This window comes from Mustelus asterias, chromosome 1 (assembly GCF_964213995.1).
Source record: "Mustelus asterias chromosome 1, sMusAst1.hap1.1, whole genome shotgun sequence".
NCBI classification, from domain to species: Eukaryota; Metazoa; Chordata; class Chondrichthyes; order Carcharhiniformes; family Triakidae; genus Mustelus; species Mustelus asterias.
Window position 1 is genome coordinate 157,123,620 of NC_135801.1, and position 20,998 is coordinate 157,144,617.

Below are 20,998 nucleotides of genomic sequence, written 5' to 3' on the forward strand. Positions count from 1 at the left end.
CTAATTCTGGCCTCCTGAACAGTGACAAATTTAGCTGCTCTTTACTTGGCTCCACCCTTCATGGTAGCACCTTCAGTTGCCATGACCTAAACTCCAGAATACCCTCCTTAGACCTCGCCACCTCGCTTTTTTAAATTAACTCATGAGATGTCAGCATTGTTGGCAATGCCATCATTTGCCACTCCATTCCAATTGCCCTTGAGGCGGTGATAGTGCGATGCCTTCTTGAACTCTGCAGTCCACCTGGTGTTGGGTCTTTATAGTGCTGTCAGGAAGGGCATTCTAGAATTGTGACTCACTAACAATGAAAGAATGACAACAGAGTTCCAAGTCAGGATGGTATGTGGTTTTGAGGGGAACTTACAGGTGGAGGCATTCCCATGCATCCACAGCCCTTGTCCTTCTAGGCGGCAAGTTGGTGGATTTGGATGGTGCTGCAGTGAATCTTGTTTTTCGTGCACAGGATTGCCACTGTGCATCGGTACTGGAGAGAATGGCTGGTTGCTTTGTTCCAGATTGTGTCGAGATTCTTGAGTTGTTGTTGGAGCTGCACTCATTGAAGCAAGTGGAAAGTATTCCATCACAACTCTGATTTGGGCATTGTGGATGTTGGACAGGGTTTGGGAGTCTGGTGGTGAGGTACTTGCCTAGAATTATCAGCCTCTGATCTCATCTTATAACTGCAATATTTATATGACTGGTCAATTCAGCTTTTAGCCACTCTCACTTCACCTCTGGAATCAAGCTCTTTAGCCCATGTTTGGACCATGGCTGTAATGGGTTAGAGATAAGCTGTCTTCACAGAACCCAAACTGAGTATTGGTGAGCAAGTTATGGCTGACCAAGTGCTGCTTGATACTGCTTTCGACAACAACTTCCATGATTTTGTTGATAAAGAGTAGTTTTATGGAATGGTAATTAGTTGAATCAGCTTTGCCCTGCTTTTTGTGGATAGTAAGAAGTTTAACAACACCAGGTTAAAGTCCAACAGGTTTATTTGGTAGCAAAAGCCACACAAGCTTTCGGAGCTCCAAGCCCCTTCTTCAGGTTTCCACTCACCTGAAGGGGCTTGGAGCTCCGAAAGCTTGTGTGGCTTTTGCTACCAAATAAACCTGTTGGACTTTAACCTGGTGTTGTTAAACTTCTTACTGTGTTTACCCCAGTCCAACGCCGGCATCTCCACATTTTGTGGATAGGGCATACGTGAGCAATTTTTCACATTGCCAGCTAGATGCCAACATTGCAGCTTCATGGGAACAGTTTGGCTCGGACGCAGCTGGTTCTGGAGCGTAGGTTTTCAGTAATACAGCCGTAATATTGTCTGGACCATAGCCTTTGCTTTAATCTTCTGTCACATGCTGCTTGCTCTGTTTGACGTGCAAGTAGTTGTAGGTTCCTCAAATTACACCTCAATTTTAGATACGCCTTGTGCTGTTCCTGAAAGCCCCCTACACTCTTCAATGTACCAGGGTTGACCCCATTTTAATGATAATGATGGATTGAGGGGTATGCTGGACCATGGGGTTACAGACTATGTTTGAATACAATACTGTTGCTGCTATTGGCACACAGTGCCTCATGGATGCCCAGTTTTCAGCTGCTTAATCTACTGAATTTATTTCATTCAGCATGATGATAGTGCTACACAACACAATGGCTGTATCCTTATTGTGAAGATCGGGCTTTAGCTCCACAAAGACTGTGTGGTGTTGATTCCAACCACTACTGTTGAGGACAGATGCATTTGTGATAGACTGGTAAGGGCGAGGTCAAGAAGATTTTTCTCTCTTGTTGGTTCCCTCACCTCAAAGGTCTTGCTAAAGTCCATGTAGATATCAACTGCAGTGCCCTCATCTACCTTTTTGGTTACCCCTTCAAAAAACTCAATCAAATTTGAGAGACATGATTTTCCACTCAAAGCCATGCTGACTGTCCCTAATCAGTCTTTGCCTCTCTAAATGCCTGTAGATCCTGTCTCTCAGAATACTTTCTTAACAACTTACCCACTACAGACGTTAGGCTCACCGGCGTGTAGTTCCCAGGCTTTTCCACGCGGCCTTTCTGAAATAAAGGAACAACATTTGCCACCCTCCAATCTTCAGGGACCTCACCTGTGGCTGTTGATGATTCAAATATCTGTGAGGGGACCCGCACTTTCCTCCCTAGCCTCCCAGAACGTCTTGGGATACACTTCATCAGGTCCTGGGGATTTATCTACCTTGATGCGCTTTAAGACTTTCAGCACCTCCTTCTCTTGTAATATGTACACTCCTCAAGCTATCACTATTTCCCCAAGTTCCCCAACCTCCACACCTTCCTCAACAGTAAATACTGATGAAAAATATTCATTTAGGATCTCACCCATCTCTTTTGAATCCGCACATAGATGACCTTGTTGATCCTTAAGAGATCCTATTTTTTTCCTAGTTACTTTTTTGCGAAGCTATTTCTGTGAGAAGCTCTTTGGATTCTCCTTTGCCTTATCGGCCCTCTCTCTCTCTCTCAACTCTACTCAGACAACCTCTACACTCTTCAAGGGAAGTACTTGATCCCAGCTGCCTATGCATGTCATATGCCTCCTTCTTTTTGCCCAGGGCCTCAATATCCCTTCTCATCTAGGGTTCCCGACTTTTACCAGCCTTACCCTTCACTCCAAAAGGAATGTGTTTACTCTGAACCCTGGCTAACACCTCCCACTTATCAGATGTCCCTTTGCCTGCCAGACTCCTGCAATCAACTTTTGAAAGTTCCTGCCTGATACCATCAAAATTGGCCTTGCCCCAATTTAGAATTGTAACTTTTGGGCCAGACCTATCATTCTCCATAGCTATTTTAAAACTAATGGAATTACGGTCACTGGTCCAAAGTGATCCCTCACTAAACTTCTGTCACCTGCCCTTCCTTATTTCCCAGGTCACATTTTGCCCCCCCTATCAATCCATTTCTTGGTGGGAAATGACCTTACAGTACAGGACAGGAGAAGGTCTTTAGTCCCTCGATCATGTTCAGATATTTGATTAGATCATGGCTGGTCCGTATCTTAACTCAGTTTACCAGCTGAGCTCTATATCCCTTAACACATTCATCTTAAGTTTTGAATTTTTCATTTGACCTAGCCGTGTCAGTTTTTTGACGGACAGTGTTCAAATCTCTTCCATCATTTGTGAGTGAGTGCAGTCTAACATGTATGATCCAGCTCTAATTTTAAGATGAATGTCCCCTTGCTATGGACTCACCCACCCGAGGAAACAGTTTGTTTATCCAGTCAAATCCTAAACTCATCACCAACATCTCAAGTGAATGTCCCCTCAATCTTCTATTCACATGCCCAGTCTATGCAACATATCATAATTTACTCCTTTTAGCCAGTGTCATTTTGATAAATCTGCACTGTACCTCATTCATGCTCCATTAATCTTTTTAATTACTTTTTTTGTACTTCGCCCACATGTTTTTTTCAATGATTTCTGTAGTTGGAAATCTCTGCACTTCCCCACAGCTTCTAACTTACCATTTAGATAATAATACTGATATATCTTAGATTCAAATTAGATGACCTCATTGCTGCCTACAATGAACTTCATTTGCCAGCTTTGCCCACTCACATAAATGCCATCTGTAACTTTCTAGATCCATCTACCCTACCCACTGTGCCACCAGTAACATCCTGCTAATTCTAGTACACGCCCGTTATCCAACCTCTGTCTCCTACCACTAAACCAATTCCTTAACTTGGTCCATCGGTTGCCTCCAATTACACATACTTCAATTTTGCTAACAGTCCCTTGTATAGAACACGATCAAAAGCCACAGATAGACAGCCATAGATAGTCGTTTATCGACCATATTCGAAGGTTAACCTTTAGAAATGTATGCTGTATGTAGGCAATTTCTATCAGGTCACATGATAGTTAATGTGGTGTTATGATTCAAGGCAGAAACTCCAATGTGTTTTATGGAGCCCGACTGGATCATAAGTTTTGCACTTGGAATTTTGTTAGTTTCACCTCAGGTATGATTCAAATGACCCACTAGGGAGCTTTAATCAAACAAAGTTTATTTAATATAGTTAGCGTGTATTGTAAAATTAGCAATAACTTTTAATAATTACAAACAAAACCACGATAATGTATAACGCTTAACAAATATATCTAAAATGTTCCAATCAAACAAAACTTCCTTTAGACAAAAAACCCTTCCCACAGGTTTAACACAAAGACTAATGCTCACATGATACTGGAATTGAATCCTTCGGTTAGAGAATTGAAAATCCTGGCTTCTCAGCCTTGTAAGTTCTAGCAGCCCTCTCGACACACACAGAACAGTTTGAACTCTGAATAGCTTCCCCGAACACCAGGGAGACACTCTGGTCAAGCCATTAACATCAGATCTTCTACTCCAGGAAGGCAAGAAGCCTTGCTTTCCGCTAACCAGCAGAATTTCCAAAAGCAGGGAGAGAGAAAGAGAGAGAAATACTTCCTTTCAGCTTGATGTCCCTTCTAAACTAAAACTGCTGCCAGCCAAAACAGAAAATGAAACCTTAAATTCACTAGGAAGGAAAAAAAACCTGCCCAAAACACATGCGCTTCCTCTGAACAATGTAGGGTCATAAAACATCCCAGAGTAAAAATAAACAAACCCAATTTAAACCACTGAAGCAGCAATAAAAGGACTTCTCCAGTCAGCCAGGCAGCAATGAGAAAAAAAACTGAAAAGGTCTGCTTACAACTGCAGAGATGATGATTTTTTAAAAAAATCTCAAAGGTACACTAGCGTCACAGTGGGAAATGGAAAATTGTCACATCAACGTAATAGGGGCGACTCAAGTGTGGAGATTACTTATTCTGCAAGGGGACAAACCAGCCTTGAATGAAAACTACAATCCCAGGAACTAACATGCCCACCTTAATGAGCACCAAAAGTTTGGCTAGCCATGCAACTGAATTAATTACTCAAGGTTACAAAAGGTTACATGATAAAAGTCCTCTGTTAAGCCTTCATCACAAATCAAAGCAAATAAAAAGAGTAAAGTTTATTTATTAGTCACAAGTAAGGCTTACATTAACACTGCAATGAAGTTACTGTGAAATTCTCCTAGTCGTCCACTGTTCGGGTCAATGTACCTAAACAGCATGTCTTTCAGACTGTGGGAGAAAACCGGAACACCCGGAGGAAACCCACGCAGACACGGGGAGAACGTGCAAACTCCACACAGATAGTGACCCAAGCCGGGAATCGAACCCATGTCCCTGGCGGTGAGAAGCAGCAGTGCTAACCATTGTCACAAAACCAGTGTCACAAAAACATCTCACAAACTGATGCCATTTTAAGTACCAATAAAATAAGAAAAGAACATTCTTTCTCTTTGCCATTGTCAAATTTATTTCATCACCTCAGCCAAACTTTTTAAAAAAATTATTTTTGGGAAATGAGCATCGCTGGAAAGGCAGCATTTAATGCCCACCCATGGTTGCTCTGAGGGCTAACCGTTGTGCCACCTCCAGTTTCAAATTGCTTTGTTGTTGGCAGCTCTGCTTAAAGCTCTGGAATTCCTTCCCCAAACCGCGTTGCTTTCTTTCTTCCATTAAGACACTCCTAACCATCTCTCTTTCATCTAGGTTTTGGTAATCTGCCCTACAATATCTCATGCAGCTCAGTGTCAATGTGTGTTTGATGGTGCTCCTATGAAGCACCTTGGGTACATTTTAGTATGTTCAAGATGTGTTATATTAAAATAATATCCAATATTGAGATGGCCACTGAAATGTGATCATTTCCTCTGGATCTTTTCAAATAATTGATATGACAGATCAGCATTTGAGAGTTAATTATTTTGCATGGCAACATTTGATATCTAAAATTTAATTTCAGCAGCCACATTAAACATTTTAAGACAAAATATAGACAAAGGGTTACTTTAAATAAGCAGATGTAATGGTAACTAATGATAAAATGCACCATTTTTTTTGCAAGTAGCAATACATTGGAGATGCAATCATGAAGGAAGCGTAGCATTTCCTTCCTTCTATAAAACCATCAAAAATGCACAAGTCATCTCCTACTTTCCCGACAAAAATTGTTTAAAACTCAGACTATTTAACAAGCATTTGAGAATTTAGTCCACCCCCAAATAATTATAATGTAAACAATATTTTAATCAACAAAAATTTAAAACAGAAAATACACAGCAGGCTTGGGATAGATCTTTCATTAAGCTGAAAAGGAGATATAATGAAATTAGAAATATAAACAAAACTTTTTCAAAGCAGCGAAAACTGAAGAGTGGAGAGGATAACAAAAATGTAAATGTCAAGAGTCAGAATAAGAATTAGGAGCAGGAGCAAGCAATTAAACTCCTTGAGCCTGCTCCGCTATTCAATACGAGCATGGCTGAGCTCATCTCAACTCCACTTTCCTGGTGGTGGTGAAAAAGGCATATTGCACACTAGCCTTTATCAAACGGAGTATAGGAAAAGCAGAGTGGTCATGATGGAATTGTACAGAACTTTGGTGAGGCCACAGCTGGAGTAGTGTGTGCAGTTCTGGTCGCCACATTATAGGAATAACATGAACACACTGGAAGGGGTGCAGAGGAAATTCACGAGGGTGTTGCCTGGGATGCAACATTTAAGTTATAAGGAGAGGTTGGATAGGCTTAGGATGTTTTCTCAGAAGCAGAGAAAACGGAGGGGTGACCTGATTGAGGTGTCCAAGATTATGAGGGGCATGGACAGGGTGGATAGGGAGCAGCTGTTCTCCTTAGTTGAAAGGACAGTTACGAGGGGATACAAGCTAAAAGTGAGGGGGGGGGGGTTAGGGGGGATTTGAGGAAAAAACATTTTTACCCAGAGGGTGGTGACAGTCTGGAATGCACTGCCTGGCAGGGTGGTGAAGGCGCTTCACATCCTTTAAAAGGTACCTGGATGAGTAGTTGGCATGCCATAACATTCAATGCTATAGGCCAAGTGCTGTCAAGTAGGATCAGGTGGACAGGTCAGGGCCTTTCATGAGTCGGCGCAGACTCGATGGGCCAAAGGGCCTCTTCTGCACTGTATTATTCTGTGATATAGGCCTAAACTGCTCAATCTCTCTTCATAAGACAAACACCTCACCACTGGAATGAATCTGGTGAATCTCCTCTGAACTGCCTCCAAAGCCAGTACATCCTTCCTCAAGGGGACATAAACTGTGCCAAATACTCCAGGTATGGTCTCACTAATGCCTTGGACAATTGCAGGAACATTTCCCTACTTTATTCCTTTAGCAATAAGTGCCAAAATTCCATTTGCCTTCCTTATTACTTGCTCCTGCATACCGGTTTTCTGTGATTCATGCACAAGGACACCCAGGGCCCTCTGCACCGAAGCACTACAAAGTTTCTCTCCATTTAGATAATGCGTTGCCTTTTTTATTTTGCCAATCAGAATTGATAACCTCATACTTATCCACACTAAACGCCATCTGCCAAACTCTGGCCCACTCACGTAACCTATCCATATGAAAATTGCTTAATTCTTTATCACAACTTACTATCCCACCTATTTTAGGTGTCATCTTAAAATTTGGCTTTAATAACTTCTATCCCAGTGTCCAAGTCATTAATAGATTGTAAATAGTTGGTGCCTGCGGACCAAACCCTGTGGCACCCCACTAGTAACATCTTGCCAACCAGAAAAAGACCCATTTATCCCAACTCTCTGCTTTCTATTGGTTAGCCAATGCTCTAACCAAACTAATAAATTACCCCATACCCATGTGATCTTGCCTCATGTATTAACCTTTTGTGCGGCATCTTATCAAATGCCACCTGGAAGTCCAGATATACTACATCTACAGGATCTCCATTATGCACTTTGCTTGTTACATCTTCGAAGAACTCTAGCAAATTAATCAAACACAATTTGGACAGCACTGTGACAGTGGTTAGCACTGCTGCCTCACAGCGCCAGGGACCCGAGTTCAATTCCGGACTCGGGTGACTGTCTATGTGGAGCCTGCGCATTCTCCTCATGGGTTTCCTCCGGGTGCTCCGGTTTCCTCCCACAGTCCAAAGATTCCAAAGGTGTGCGGGTTAGGTGCATTGACCATGCTAAATTGTCCCTTAGTGTCCCCAAGATGTGTAGGTTGAGGGGATTAGCAGGTTAAATACCTGGGGTTAGAGGGGCATAGAGTATAAAAGTTGGGGTCTGATGTTGCAGATGTATAGAACGTTGGTTCGGCCGCATTTGGAATACTGCGTCCAGTTCTGGTCGCCACACTACCAGAAGGACGTGGAGGCTTTGGAGAGAGTACAGAGGAGGTTTACCAGGATCTTGCCTGGTATGGAGGGGCTTGGTTATGAGGAGAGATTGGGGAAACTGGGGTTGTTCTCCTTGGAAAGACGGAGGATGAGGGGAGACTTAATAGAGGTGTATAAAATTATGAAAGGCATAGATAGGGTGAACGGTGGGAAGCTTTTCCCCGGGTCGGTGGTGACGTTCACGAGGGGTCATAGGTTCAAGGTGAAGGGGGGGAGGTTTAACACAGATATCAGAAGGACATATTTCACACAGAGGGTCGTGGGGGCCTGGAATGGGTTGCCGGGCAAGCTGGTGGAGGCGGACACACTGGGAACGTTTAAGACTTATCTAGACAGCTATATGAACGGAGTGGGAATGGAGGGATACAAAAGAGTGGTCTAGTTTGGACCAGGGAGCGGCGCAGCCTAATTGTTCTTTGTTTCTCGTTTCAAGGCTTCATTCTATGATCATCTTGCTGGTGCCAGTACAGAGCGAGACTGCGGATAGTTGGTTGGGAACCTGTCTCGGGGGCAGGGAATTCATATGGTGTTCGTGGAAGTGGAAATGAATAGGGTTGGGAAGCATTTTCCGATCAGGGCCAGTGTGATCTCCTGGACTCGTTTCGATCGCCTCAGGGGGTCGGAGAGGAATTTCCCAGATTTTTTTTTCCCCATATTGGCCCTAGGGTTTTCACTCTGGGTTTTCGCCTCTCCCTGGAGATCACATGGTCTGGAATGGGGGGTAGGGGTGAGTTAATAGGTTGTGATGAACAAAGCATCATAGCTGTGAGGGACAGCTCGGGGATAGGATATTAGTATGTAGATAGGCTGGAAAATTGGGCGGGGATCCTGGATTCAGGATTCAATCCTGGACCGGGGAGCGGCGCGGGCTTGGAGGGCCGAAGGGCCTGTTCCTGTGCTGTATTGTTCTTTGTTGTTGTTCTTTGTTGATAGGAGCCGGGTAAATACCTGGGGCTACGGGGATAGGGTCTGGGTGGGATTGTTGTTGGTGCAGGCTCGATGGGCTGAATGGCCTCCTCCTGCACTGTAGATTCTATGAATTTACCCGTCATAAAACTATGCTGACTCTGATGGATTGCGGTTTGACTTCCCATATGTTCTATTACTTCCTCAATAATGGATCTTAATAATTCCCCAACAAATGTTAAACTAACAAGTCTATAGTTTCCTATATTCTGCCTCTCTCCCTTTTTGAATAAGGGCGCTATACAAGCATTTTCCCAAACCACTAGAACCTTTTTCACATTCAGGAAATTTTGGAATATTATAACCAATTAATCCGCTATCTCCACTGTCACTTCCTTTAGCACGAGGATGTAGGCCATCAGGCCCTGGGGATTCGTCTGCCTTCGATCCCAATACTTCTGCTCAGCACTTTTCATTGATGTTGATTGTTCCAAATTCTATCCTTTCTATTATCTCTGTATTATGGAAAGGTACGCGTATCCTCCATCATGAAAACTGAGGCAAATACTGATTTAGTGTCCCTGCCATTTCGATGTTGCCCATTAGCAACTCCCGAGTCTCACCCTCTAAGGATCCAACATTCACTTTAGCTACTCTCTTCCCTTTTATGTACTGATGGAAACTTTTGCTTTTTTTAATATTTTGCGCTAATTTTCTTTCATAATTTACCTCTTTTTTAAATTACCTTTTAGTAACCCTTTGTTGACCTTTAAAAGTTTCCTGATCTTCCAGCCTGCCACTGGCCTTAGCAATATGGTATGCCTTAATTTTTGTCTTTATGCTGTCTTTAATTTATTTGCTTAGCCATGGATTTTTTTCTCCCTCTTACAATTTTTCTTCCTCTCTGGAATGTATCTTAGTTGGGCGGAATTGACTATCTCCTTAAACATCTGCCACTGCTCATCAACTGTCCTGCCTTTTGGTCTTCCTGCTCAGTCCCCCAACAACATACTGGTCCTCATGCCTATGTAATTACCTTTGTTTACCTCCAGAAATCTAGTGCGAGGGACTCCAGTTTCTCTCCCTCAAACTGAATTTGAAATTCTAGCATGTTATGATCATTCTTCCCGAGAAGATACTTAACTGTGAAATCATTAATTAATCCCTTTTCATTACACAAGACCAAATCCAAAATAGGTCCTTAGTTGGTTCCACAACATATCACTCCAAGAAACAATCCCTAATACATTCAATGAACTCTCCCTCAAGGCTACCCTTGCCAATTTGATTAATCCAGTCTATATGCATTTTTAAAATCACCCATGATTATTGCTGTACTTTTCCTCCAAGCCCCAATATTTCCTCATTCATACTGTGCCCCACTGTGGAACCACTGTTTGGAAACTCATCTCTTACTCCCACCAGGGACTTCTTTCCCTGGCTATTTCTAATCAGACTGATGCATGTCTTGATCTCCAGTGTCTATATAATTTCTCACTACAGCACTATCACGTCCTTCACTAACAAAGCTACACTACCTCCTTTTCCTTTCTGTCTATCCTTCCTAATATGATTACCCCTGGATATTCAATTCCCAAACCAGGTTTCCCTGCAATCATGGCTCAGTAATCACCACCAAATCATACCGATTTGTGCTGTTAATGCATTCTAAATGCTTCGTGCATTCAGATCCACAGCTGGTTCTATTATCAAATTTCCCTACTCTTGCATGATTCCTTGGTGTAAATGGATGTTCACATGTTCTGTCCCTTTCTTTTACCTTCTGGTAACAATCAGCCTCATCACTAACCCACACTCCTACCTTCTCCTTTAACTTTGATTTTTAAAAATTTTTTCAAGCAACTGAACCTACCCCCTCCCGACTACTTTGTTTAAAGCCCGATCTATTGCCCTAGTCATGTGATTTGCCAGGACTCTGGTCCCAGCATGATTCAAGTGAAGGTTATCCGATCAGTACAACTCCCTGCTTCCCCAGTACTGGTGCCAATGTCCCAAGAATTCAAACCCATTTCTCCCACACCAATCTTTGAGCCATGCATTTATTTCTTCAATCTTATTGACCCTGTGCCAATTAGCTCGTGGTTCAGGTAGTAATCCAGAGATTATCTTTTTGGTTCTGCTTTAGCCCCCAGCTGTTCATATTCCTTCAACAGAACCTCCATCCTTGACCTATATCGTTGGTACCTATGCGGTCCATGACAACTGAATCTTTCCCATCCCACTCCAAGTTCCTCTGCAGCCCAGATGAGATATCCGAAACCACATTGCCTTCCAACTCTCTATCCCAGCCAGAGAACAGTGCCTATGCCCTTAACTATACAATCCCCGATTACAACTACATTTCTCTTCTCTCCCCCACCTGAATGAATCTCTGTACCATGGTGTTATGGTCAATTCGCTCATCCTGCCTATAGCCCATGCTTTCGCCAACACAGCGAGCAAGAATCTCAAACCTGTTGGGCAAGGACTGAGGCTCCTACCACCTTATCGCTTGGATCCCTCTACCTGCTTCACTTAGTCACACCCTCCTGTCCCTGACCACTGGCTGAATTCATAGACGTTAATCTAGGAGGTATGACTGTCTCCTGAAACACCGCCCCCAGGGAACTCTCCCACACCCTGATGTGTTGCAGTGTCCAGAGCTCATACTCCAGCTCTTCAACGCTGAGCTGGAGTTCCTTGAGCAACCAACACTTGCTACACATGTGGTCATTAGGAATCACAATGGGATCCACCAGCTCCCACATCATGCAGGTACAACATAATTCCCATAACAAAGGAGCTGGTATGATTTAATTAACTGTATGATCCTGAAACTATGGAGGTAAAAAGTGTTGTGCAAAATACAAACAACAGCTTAGACAATAAAAAGGGCAAAGTAGAAAAGGGAAAGGAGAAAGCAATAAGAAAACGAGAGGTGTGAAGCAATTACATGGTTTGAGCTGGTCGGTAGTTGGAAATGCAGCTTGACACAGGTGTGAACTGATGCATTCTGAGTAGAACAAAATGAATAAGATGAAAGACACTGCCAATTGCTTAACCCTATTAACTGATTCTAAGTCTGAAGTTCACAGTTTCCCATCGTTACTCGAGTCTGGGTGTGGTGAAGGTTCAGGATATAGCACTGAGGATGTTTAATTTCTTCCTCTATTGCCTAATTCTTTTGTTATTTCTGGTTTGTTTAGTTGGGGGAAATTAACTTATGACTCCATTACGGCCTCTGTTTACTGTGAAAGAGTTTCAGTCGAGAATCCCAGTCCAATTCTTGGTTCATCTTCTTAAACCATAAAACTACTCTCTGGGTGGCACGGTTAACTCTGATGCCTCACAGCTCCAGAGGCCGGGGTTCAATTTCGGCTTCGGGTGACTGTGTGGAGTTTGCGCATTCACTCTGTGTCTGCATGGATTTCCTTCGGGTGCTCCAGTTTCCTCCCACAGTCCAAAGATGTGCGGGTTAGATTGATTGGCCATGCTAAATTGCCCCTTAGTGTCCAAAGACGCAAAGGTAAGGGGGATTCGTGGGGTAAATGCGTGGGGTTACAGGGAAAGGATACAAGGTGGGCCTGGTTAAGATGTGGGAGAGTCAGTGCAGACTAAATGGACTGAATGGCCTCCTCCTGCACGATGGGAATTCTACGATTTTGAGACTATCGGTTTCAACGTGCAACTCCAGTTCCAATTATTTCGTCCTTTGTCCCCCCCTTTTTAGGGTCATTTCCTCAAGTTTCAAAATGATACCTCCCTATTGAAACTTTTAAGTGCTTCTGCATCATCAAACACCTTGCATCCCCAACTACTTTGTGTCACAACTAACCAGTCTTTTTCCAAAAAAAACTTCAAATGCAATTATTGGTGTGCACACCATTTTTCTTTGCCTATACTTCAATTTCTTCTTTGGTTTCAGTTTTCCAAACGAAATCTTGCACTCATGTCCTGCTTTTAGTTTCCAATAAAAGCCCCATCCCTACCCCAAATGCACCCCCTGTCCCATTTTATTTAACATCCTGTTTTAGACGCATCAACCAACTAAACTCTCAAATCATTCAATGTAACTGTAGTCTCAGTTGATATTCATACTCTTTCCGAATGTTTAACAAACATCTATTTATCTCAGATTTAAAATTGACAAATTCATTGAGCATCAATTGCTATTTAAATAATTCCTAATTTCGCTCCTAAAAGATCTGGCAACAATTATTAGATGGCATCCTCACTGGTCTTAGAGTTCCCAACTCGTGGAAAAGTTTCTGTGCATCTTATCTGGACCCCTACTTATATTGAAATGCTTGAGCAAATCCCACCTCTACCTTCTAAATTCCAGGGAGTGCAAACCTAGTTTGTTTAAAAAAAGGAAATAGACAAAAGGCGGGTAACTACAGGCCGGTTAGCTTAACGTCTGTAGTTGGAAAAATGCTGGAATCCATCATTAAAGAAGAAATAGCAGGCCATCTGGATAAGAATGGTTCGATTAAGCAGACGCAGCATGGATTCGTGAGGGGAAAGTCGTGCTTGACGAACTTGTTGGATTTTTATGAAGATGTGACTAGTGCGGTTGACGGAGGGGAACCGGTGGATGCGGTGTTTATGGATTTCCAAAAGGCGTTTGACAAGGTGCCTCACAAAAGGTTGCTGAAGATTGGGTCACACGGAGTTGGGGGTAGGGTGTTAGCGTGGATTGGGGATTGGCTATCCGACAGGAAGCAGAGAGTCGGAATAAATGGGTGCTTTTCTGGTTGGCGGATGGTAACTAGTGGCATGCCGCAGGGATCGGTACTGGGGCCTCAACTATTTACCATTTACATAGACGATCTGGAGGAGAGGACTGAGTGTAGGGTAACAAAGTTTGCAGACGACACAAAGATAAGTGGAAAAGTAAATCGTGTGGAGGGCGTAGAAGGTCTGCAGAGAGATTTGGACAGGCTGAGTGAGTGGGCGAGGATCTGGCAGATGGAGTATAACATTAACAAATACGAGGTTACTCGCTTTGGAAGAAATAATAGCAAATTGGATTATCTAAATGAAAAGAAATTACAACATGCTGCTGTGCAGAGGGACCTGGGGGTCCTTGTGCATGAGACGCAAAAACCCAGTCTGCAGGTGCAACAGGTGATCAAGGCGGCAAATGGGATGTTGGCCTATATCGCAAGGGGGATAGAATATAAAAGCAGAGATGTCTTGCTGCATCTGTACAGGGCATTGGTAAGGCCGCAGCTGGAATACTGTGAGCAGTATTGGTCCCCTTATTTGCGGAAGGATATACTGGCCTTGGAGGGAGTGCAGAGAAGGTTCACCAGGTTGATACCAGAGATGAGGGGTGTTGATTATGAGGAGACACTGAGCAGATTGGGTTTGTACTCGTTGGAATTTAGAAGGCTGAGGGGGGATCTTATAGAGACCTATAAGATAATGAAGGGGCTGGATAGGGTAGAGAGATTCTTTCCACTTAGAAAGGAAACTAGAACTAGAGGGCACAGCGTCAAAATAAAGGGGGGTCAGTTTAGGACAGAGTTGAGGAGGAACTTCTTCTCTCAGAGGGTGGTGAATCTCTGCCCACTGAAGTGGTGGAGGCTACCTCGTTGAATCTGTTTAAATCACAGATAGATGGATTCCTGATCAGTGAGAGAATTAGGGGTTATGGGGATCAGGCGGGTAAGTGGAACTGATCTACTTCAGATCAGCCATGATCTTCTTGAATGGGGAGGCAGGCTCCTGCTCCTATTTATGTTCTTATGTATAATCCCTTCTCATAGCTTAACTTTTGGAGCCAAGTATCAATCTGGTAAATCTACCCTGCACTACCTCCAAGGTCAACATATCCCTCCTAAGGTTTGGTGCCAGAACTGCTCACATTGCTCCAGGTATGGTCTAACCAGGGTTGTGTACAGCTGACACATTACTTTTATCCCTTTAGTTCTCTAGATATAATAGTCAGCATTCCATTAACCTATCTAACCATTCTCTGTAGAAGCTCATGACATTTTGATAGGAGCCCCCCCACAAAGACTCTTTGGACCTCTTCTGTTCTTTCATTTTCACCATTTAGAAAGTATTTGTTGGAGGAAAATATTCCATATCAAGAGGGGAAAATATTCCATACGCCTTATTAACTGCTCACCTATTCAGTGTGCAATGGGCATGCATTCCAAAGTTCCTCTGTTCCTGCACACTTCTCAGAATCCATCATTAATGTGCATTCCCTTTGGTCATTCCTACCCATCTCAAATTGATTACCTCACCTCGCCAGATTGAATTCCATGCTGTTTTTATTAACCACCTGACCAGTCCATTGACACTTTCCTGAAGTTTACACTTTTCTTCCTCACTATCAAAACTGCCAATTTTCATCCCATCTGCAAACTTCTTAATCATGCCTGCTACCTTTAAAAGTCTAAATTATTGATGTATGATACACTGATATAAACTCGTGACCTCTACCATCATGAAAGACAGGGGCAACAGAGTCATGGGAACATCACCACTTGCAAGTTCCCCTCTTGGCCACACACCATCCTGATGTGGAATCATAATTGGCTGCAGCACCGCTGCTTCACAGCACCAGGAACCCAGGTATGACTCCCGGCTTGGGTCACTACCTGTGTGGAGTTTGCACATTCTCCCCGTGTCTGCGTGGGTTTCCTCCGGGTGTTCCAGTTTCCTCCCACATTCTGAAAGACGTGCTGGTTAGGTGCATTGACCCGAACAGGCTGGACTGTGGCAGCTAGGGGAATTTCACAGTAACTTCATTGCAGTGTTAATGTAAGCCTTACTTGTGATTAATAAATATACTTTAAATTCCTTCACTGTTGCCGAGTCAAAATCCTGGAACTCCCTAACAGCACTGTTGGTGTACCTACACCACATGGATTGCAACATTTCAAGCTACACCCTTCTGGGCAACAAATACTATACTAGCCAGTGACACCCACATCCCATGAAAGAATTAAAAACTAGAAACAGCAAGAGACCATTACCTATTCCTGCAGAATCCACCAGTTAATAGCCTTCCAGTGACAATGATACACTTTGCTTTGTAGCATCTCGTTACATTTTGTGCCAAACACAAATTTCACCAACTGCTATGGTGGGATTCAAACTAGGATCCCCAGTGTATGACTCTGAATCATTTTGGATCAAATTTGTCACCTTCTTTTAGATATTATGAGCTTCTAATTGAGCAGTCTGTCATGTGGGACCTTGTCAAATGTTACGTTAAAATCCATATAGATTCCTTTAAAATCCTTTAAACACATTACTTTCATCAGCTGGTAGTTAGAACAGTTAATAACCATTGGTTAACACTCAGACACACCTGTGGGGACCTACTGTGTACAATACAGCCACCACATTTACTTGCACTTAGAAAGTAATTATTTTATTTTGGGATGTTTGAAATGCACGATTCAGATGCCATATTGTGAGCTCCTACTTCCTGTGCCTACACTAGAATACATAAGACAAGATAATACCTTCACATTTCACAAGTAACAATTTATTATCTACGCAAGATAATTTTTTTATTGACTTAAAGCTATAAAAGGAAATTCTGCAGTACCATTTTTGTAGACTTATCCATCCACTCAACTAACTGAACAGAAACATTCATCATGTTCTTTACTAATTTTTCTTGACATTGCATGTGGCAGATCTAGGTATAGGGTTCAGGTGAAACATGGTTAGAGGTTAGGGATAATTTGATCAACACGTAGTGACATACCAATCCCCTATTTCAAATCATACATCACATCCATGTTATCATTCTAAATTCCTGTCGATATTTAGAATAAAAACTGCTATGCAAATGTGCTGCATGCAAGTATACCCTTTCCCCACTCATGGTGATGTTTGCAAGACTTCCAAAAAGGAGAAAGGTGGAAGGACATCTGCCATCTTTGCTTGGTCTGCATGTGACTACAGATGTGGAGATGCTGGCGTTGGACTGGAGTGAACACAGTAAGAGTTTTAACAACACCAGGTTAAAGTCCAACAGGTTTTTTTGATAGCAAATACCATTAGCTTTCGGAGCACTGCTGAGCCAGAGTAAGGTGACTGACTCTTAATTGCCCACTGAAATGGCCTGGCAAGACACCAAATTCAAGGGCAATGAGGGATGGGCAACAAATGCTGACCTTGCCGGTGATGCCTATATTCCATGGATTTATTCCAAGAATAAAACAAGAGTTTACAAATAATGATAAATGCTGAAGAAGGAATTTATAATGGACAAAGTGGACAGGAAAAATATGGAGATGTAATGCTTAAATACATTACAGATTAAGTAATGAAAGTTGGAAGTAGAGAAATAATGTTGGTTAGAGCAGCTGAGGAACAAGGAAATGCAAAACTAAGTCATTAAATTCACTCCACTGTTTACACATCTAAATAGATAGTTTCTTTATACATTGATAGGGAGTGGGATAGCTTGATCTTGGTTTCAGATAAAGCTCGGCACAACATCGTGGGCCGAAGGGCCTGTTCTGTGCTGTTCTATGTTCTATTTGTGCGCCCACATTTATGAACGTGAGAAGTCGACACAAAAGTGGGAAGCACAGAAACGGGAAGCAATGTTTTGCCAATTTAATTTTAAATCTTTAACAGTTAATGGAAATAAATATCATATTCTCAGGAGCATGACATCACAATGGCAAAATGACTTCACAAAGGAGTCCCAACTGATTTCTGAACTACAAAAATGCAGAATATTTTCTTCAAAACCAACAAAAAAATGTTTCAAATGGTGTAAAATTTGAATTTAGCGATGGCTCACTCTTCAATGTATTGTGACGAACTGCATCATTCAGGATCAAACATTTCTGTAAAGAGTGAAACGTACCTACAATCTGCACTAATGAAAATAAGTATGTTCCAATGTACAAAAGTAATTATTTGATACCAAAGGAAAGAGAGATGTTAATACAATACTTTGTTAGACTGTCAAATGACTTTGAATCTTGGAAACTCGCAGTTCCAACAATGCTCACTGGCAGTTTTCTTTTATGTTTCAGAGCGTTGTGTAACAAGTTACGGCTGATTTTAAATTGTGTTCGTTCAAAATTACTTTTTTTTGTTGTTGCATATTTTAACCTTTTAAGAGGCTATCTCCAGGCAGCCTCCCCATCCTCTGACACCCCTTGACATAGGTGCATGTGAAAAACTGAGATACTTCCCTTGGAGAACCTCGACGTTAAAATCCAATCTCAATGTTTAACATCCGAAATTAGATTACAACAAACGCTCCAGGTTATTTTAAGGTTAAAAGCCTCATTCCCAACACATCCTCGGGGCGACTATAATCCGGGCGAGAAACAACACACACGGACCAAAACGCCCGTTAAAATACAAAGCCCGGCGTCAACCAGCTCATTCCGACCGCAGTCACCAACGCGGGAAAAGTACGGAAAATTAGCGACCCGGGTCCAGGCGGGAGGGGCTGGATTGCGGAGCCTGCCGTGGACGTTGCAGCAAAAACACCAAGTCCAGCCCGGCCCCGACAGGTCATTTAAAGAGGATGGAGCGGCCTTGCCGAGTCCTACCTGCTCCGGCTCTAGTTCCGCAGCCTTTCTCTTTCTGCTAACTATTTTTCTCGCCATGGTGTGGGAGGGAAAGTCTTTGAATCCACATGGAGGTAGAGTTAATAATAATCAGAGATTCCGCGGGCAGGTCTCGGCGGAGGCTGCGAGGTTAGCGATTTCTAAACTTTTTTTTTTCAAAAGAGGCCCCCGGCTTTGGCATTTACTGGCGCGATTATTTTAAGCACCTAATTGACAAAAAAAAAAGACCGTTTGCAAGTCGGCGTTATTTTAAAATTAGAAAAAAAATCCCAGCCCAACGCCGCACGCGCGCGCGCACTCAGGTCGAGCGAGCGAGCGTCAAACTTCTACTTCCGGTCCGCCCAAATCACTTCAGTTCCGGTCCGCTCGACTCACTTCAGTTCCGGTCCGCCCGACACACTTCCGTTCCGTTCCGTCCAATAGACTTCCGTTAAGTCCCTTCCTGGCGGTGCCTGCTTGATAATGTTTTGTTGTTTCTCTCCCCCAAAATGCTGCCAGAGCGGCTGAGTTTAATCCAACGTTTTCTGTTTTTATTCCAGACTCTCGTCACGCCCCGGCTGTGACCGCCTTCTGTCTCACCTCCTGCACAAGTGCTTCTGAGAAAGGGTAAAGTTTTTCCTGGATGCGCCCACATTTTGGGACCAATATTTGCACCTCTTTTGATGGACCATAAGGGTGACGCTTTGTTACTTCTCCGCACCTCAGGGTCATAGAATAGAATCTCTACAGTACAGAAAGAGGCCATTCGGCCCATCGAGTCTGCACCGACCACAATCCCACCCAGACCCTATCCCTATAGCCCCATCCATACATTTACCCTCGCCATCCCCCCGGACTCTAAGGGTCAATTTATCATGGCCCATCCACCGAACCTGTACATCTTTGGAGTGTGGAAGGAAACCCACGCAGACGCGGGGAGAACATGCAAATTCCACAGAGTCACCCAAGCCGGGAATTGAACCTGGGTCCCTGGCGCTGTGAGGCAGCAGTACTAGCCACCATGCCGCCCCGGGTTATCGGGCAGGCTCTGGATCACCAAACAAACAGCTCAACAGAAAGGCACCACTGATATAGGACAGAAACAGAGTCCAAACTAAAAGGAACTCAACAACAAATGAAGTCCAAAAAAGCTAAGGTTTGCTTTCAACTTGGCATTGTACAGCCTTCTGGGTTCAAAATTGAGTTCAACAATTTTAGATCATATGTGGCACAATAGTTAGCACTGCTGCCTCACAGTGCCAGGGACCTGGGTTTGATTTCCGGCTTGGGTCACTGTCTGTGTGGAGGTTTCACGTTCTCTGGGTGCTCCGGTTTCCTCACACAGTCTGAAAAATATGTTGGCTCAGTGCATTGACCCGAACAGGCGCTGGAGTGTGGCGACTAGGGGAATTTCATAGTAACTTCATTGCAGTGTTAATGTAAGCCTTACTTGTGACTAATAAATAAAATTTACTTTTACTTTGTCTTTCAGTTGTCCTGCTCGTTTACTTTTTTCTTGTTTCTTTCTTTGTTCTTTCACTTTGGATGGCTGCTATCTAGCCATTCATATCTCATCTGATATATCATTTGATTATTTACCTATCCCATTATCACTCGCATCGAGCTTTTGTACCATTAAACTTTGTTAATTTAATCTGTCTTTCCTCTGTCCTATCAAATAACTTACCCTTTGTTCTTCCATTCTCCCTTTCACTTGCTCAGAACCAATTATCTTCCCTCGGTTCTAATGAAAGATCATTGACCTGAAACACTAATTCTGCCTGACCTGGCTATTTTGAACATCGTCTGTTTTTATAAAATCAAGGCTATGGACCAAGTGCTGGAAAATAGGATTAGAATAGATAAGCTCTGACAAAGGGTCTGGCATTGGCTCTATTCTCTCTTCACAGATGCTGTCAGATCTGATGAGTTTTTACAGCATTTTCTGTTTTTGTTTCAAATTCCAGCATTTGCAGTATTTTGCTTTTCTATTAGAATAGATAGGTGCTTGATGGCTGGCACAGACGCAATGGGTCAGAGGGCCCCTTTCTATGCTGTAAAATTCTGACTAAGGAAATCTACACTTCTAAATCAGAATGTTATCCATAAGACTGCTACAGTGATTACATGTTGAGCCTGACAGAATCATGGGTATAGAAGGATGCAATTTTTTCATTTAGCCTATTTTAGAACCCAGCAAAGGGTGACTTGAATAAATAAAAAGGGAGAATTTAGAATATGACAG

The 20,998-nt window shown here is 42.9% G+C and overlaps 1 protein-coding gene across 1 annotated transcript in view; it reads right to left on the reverse strand.

The window, feature by feature from the left end:
• The window catches only part of dcaf12 (DDB1 and CUL4 associated factor 12), an 84,053-nt gene extending 64,936 nt beyond the window's left edge, over nt 1–19,117 (reverse strand). Inside the window, exon 1 of the mRNA XM_078221616.1 lies at nt 18,757–19,117. Coding sequence (XP_078077742.1) covers nt 18,757–18,813 — 57 coding nt within the window. The 5' untranslated portion in view covers nt 18,814–19,117. The remainder of the gene's footprint in view (nt 1–18,756) is intronic.
• Between the last annotated feature and the right edge of the window lie 1,881 nt (nt 19,118–20,998).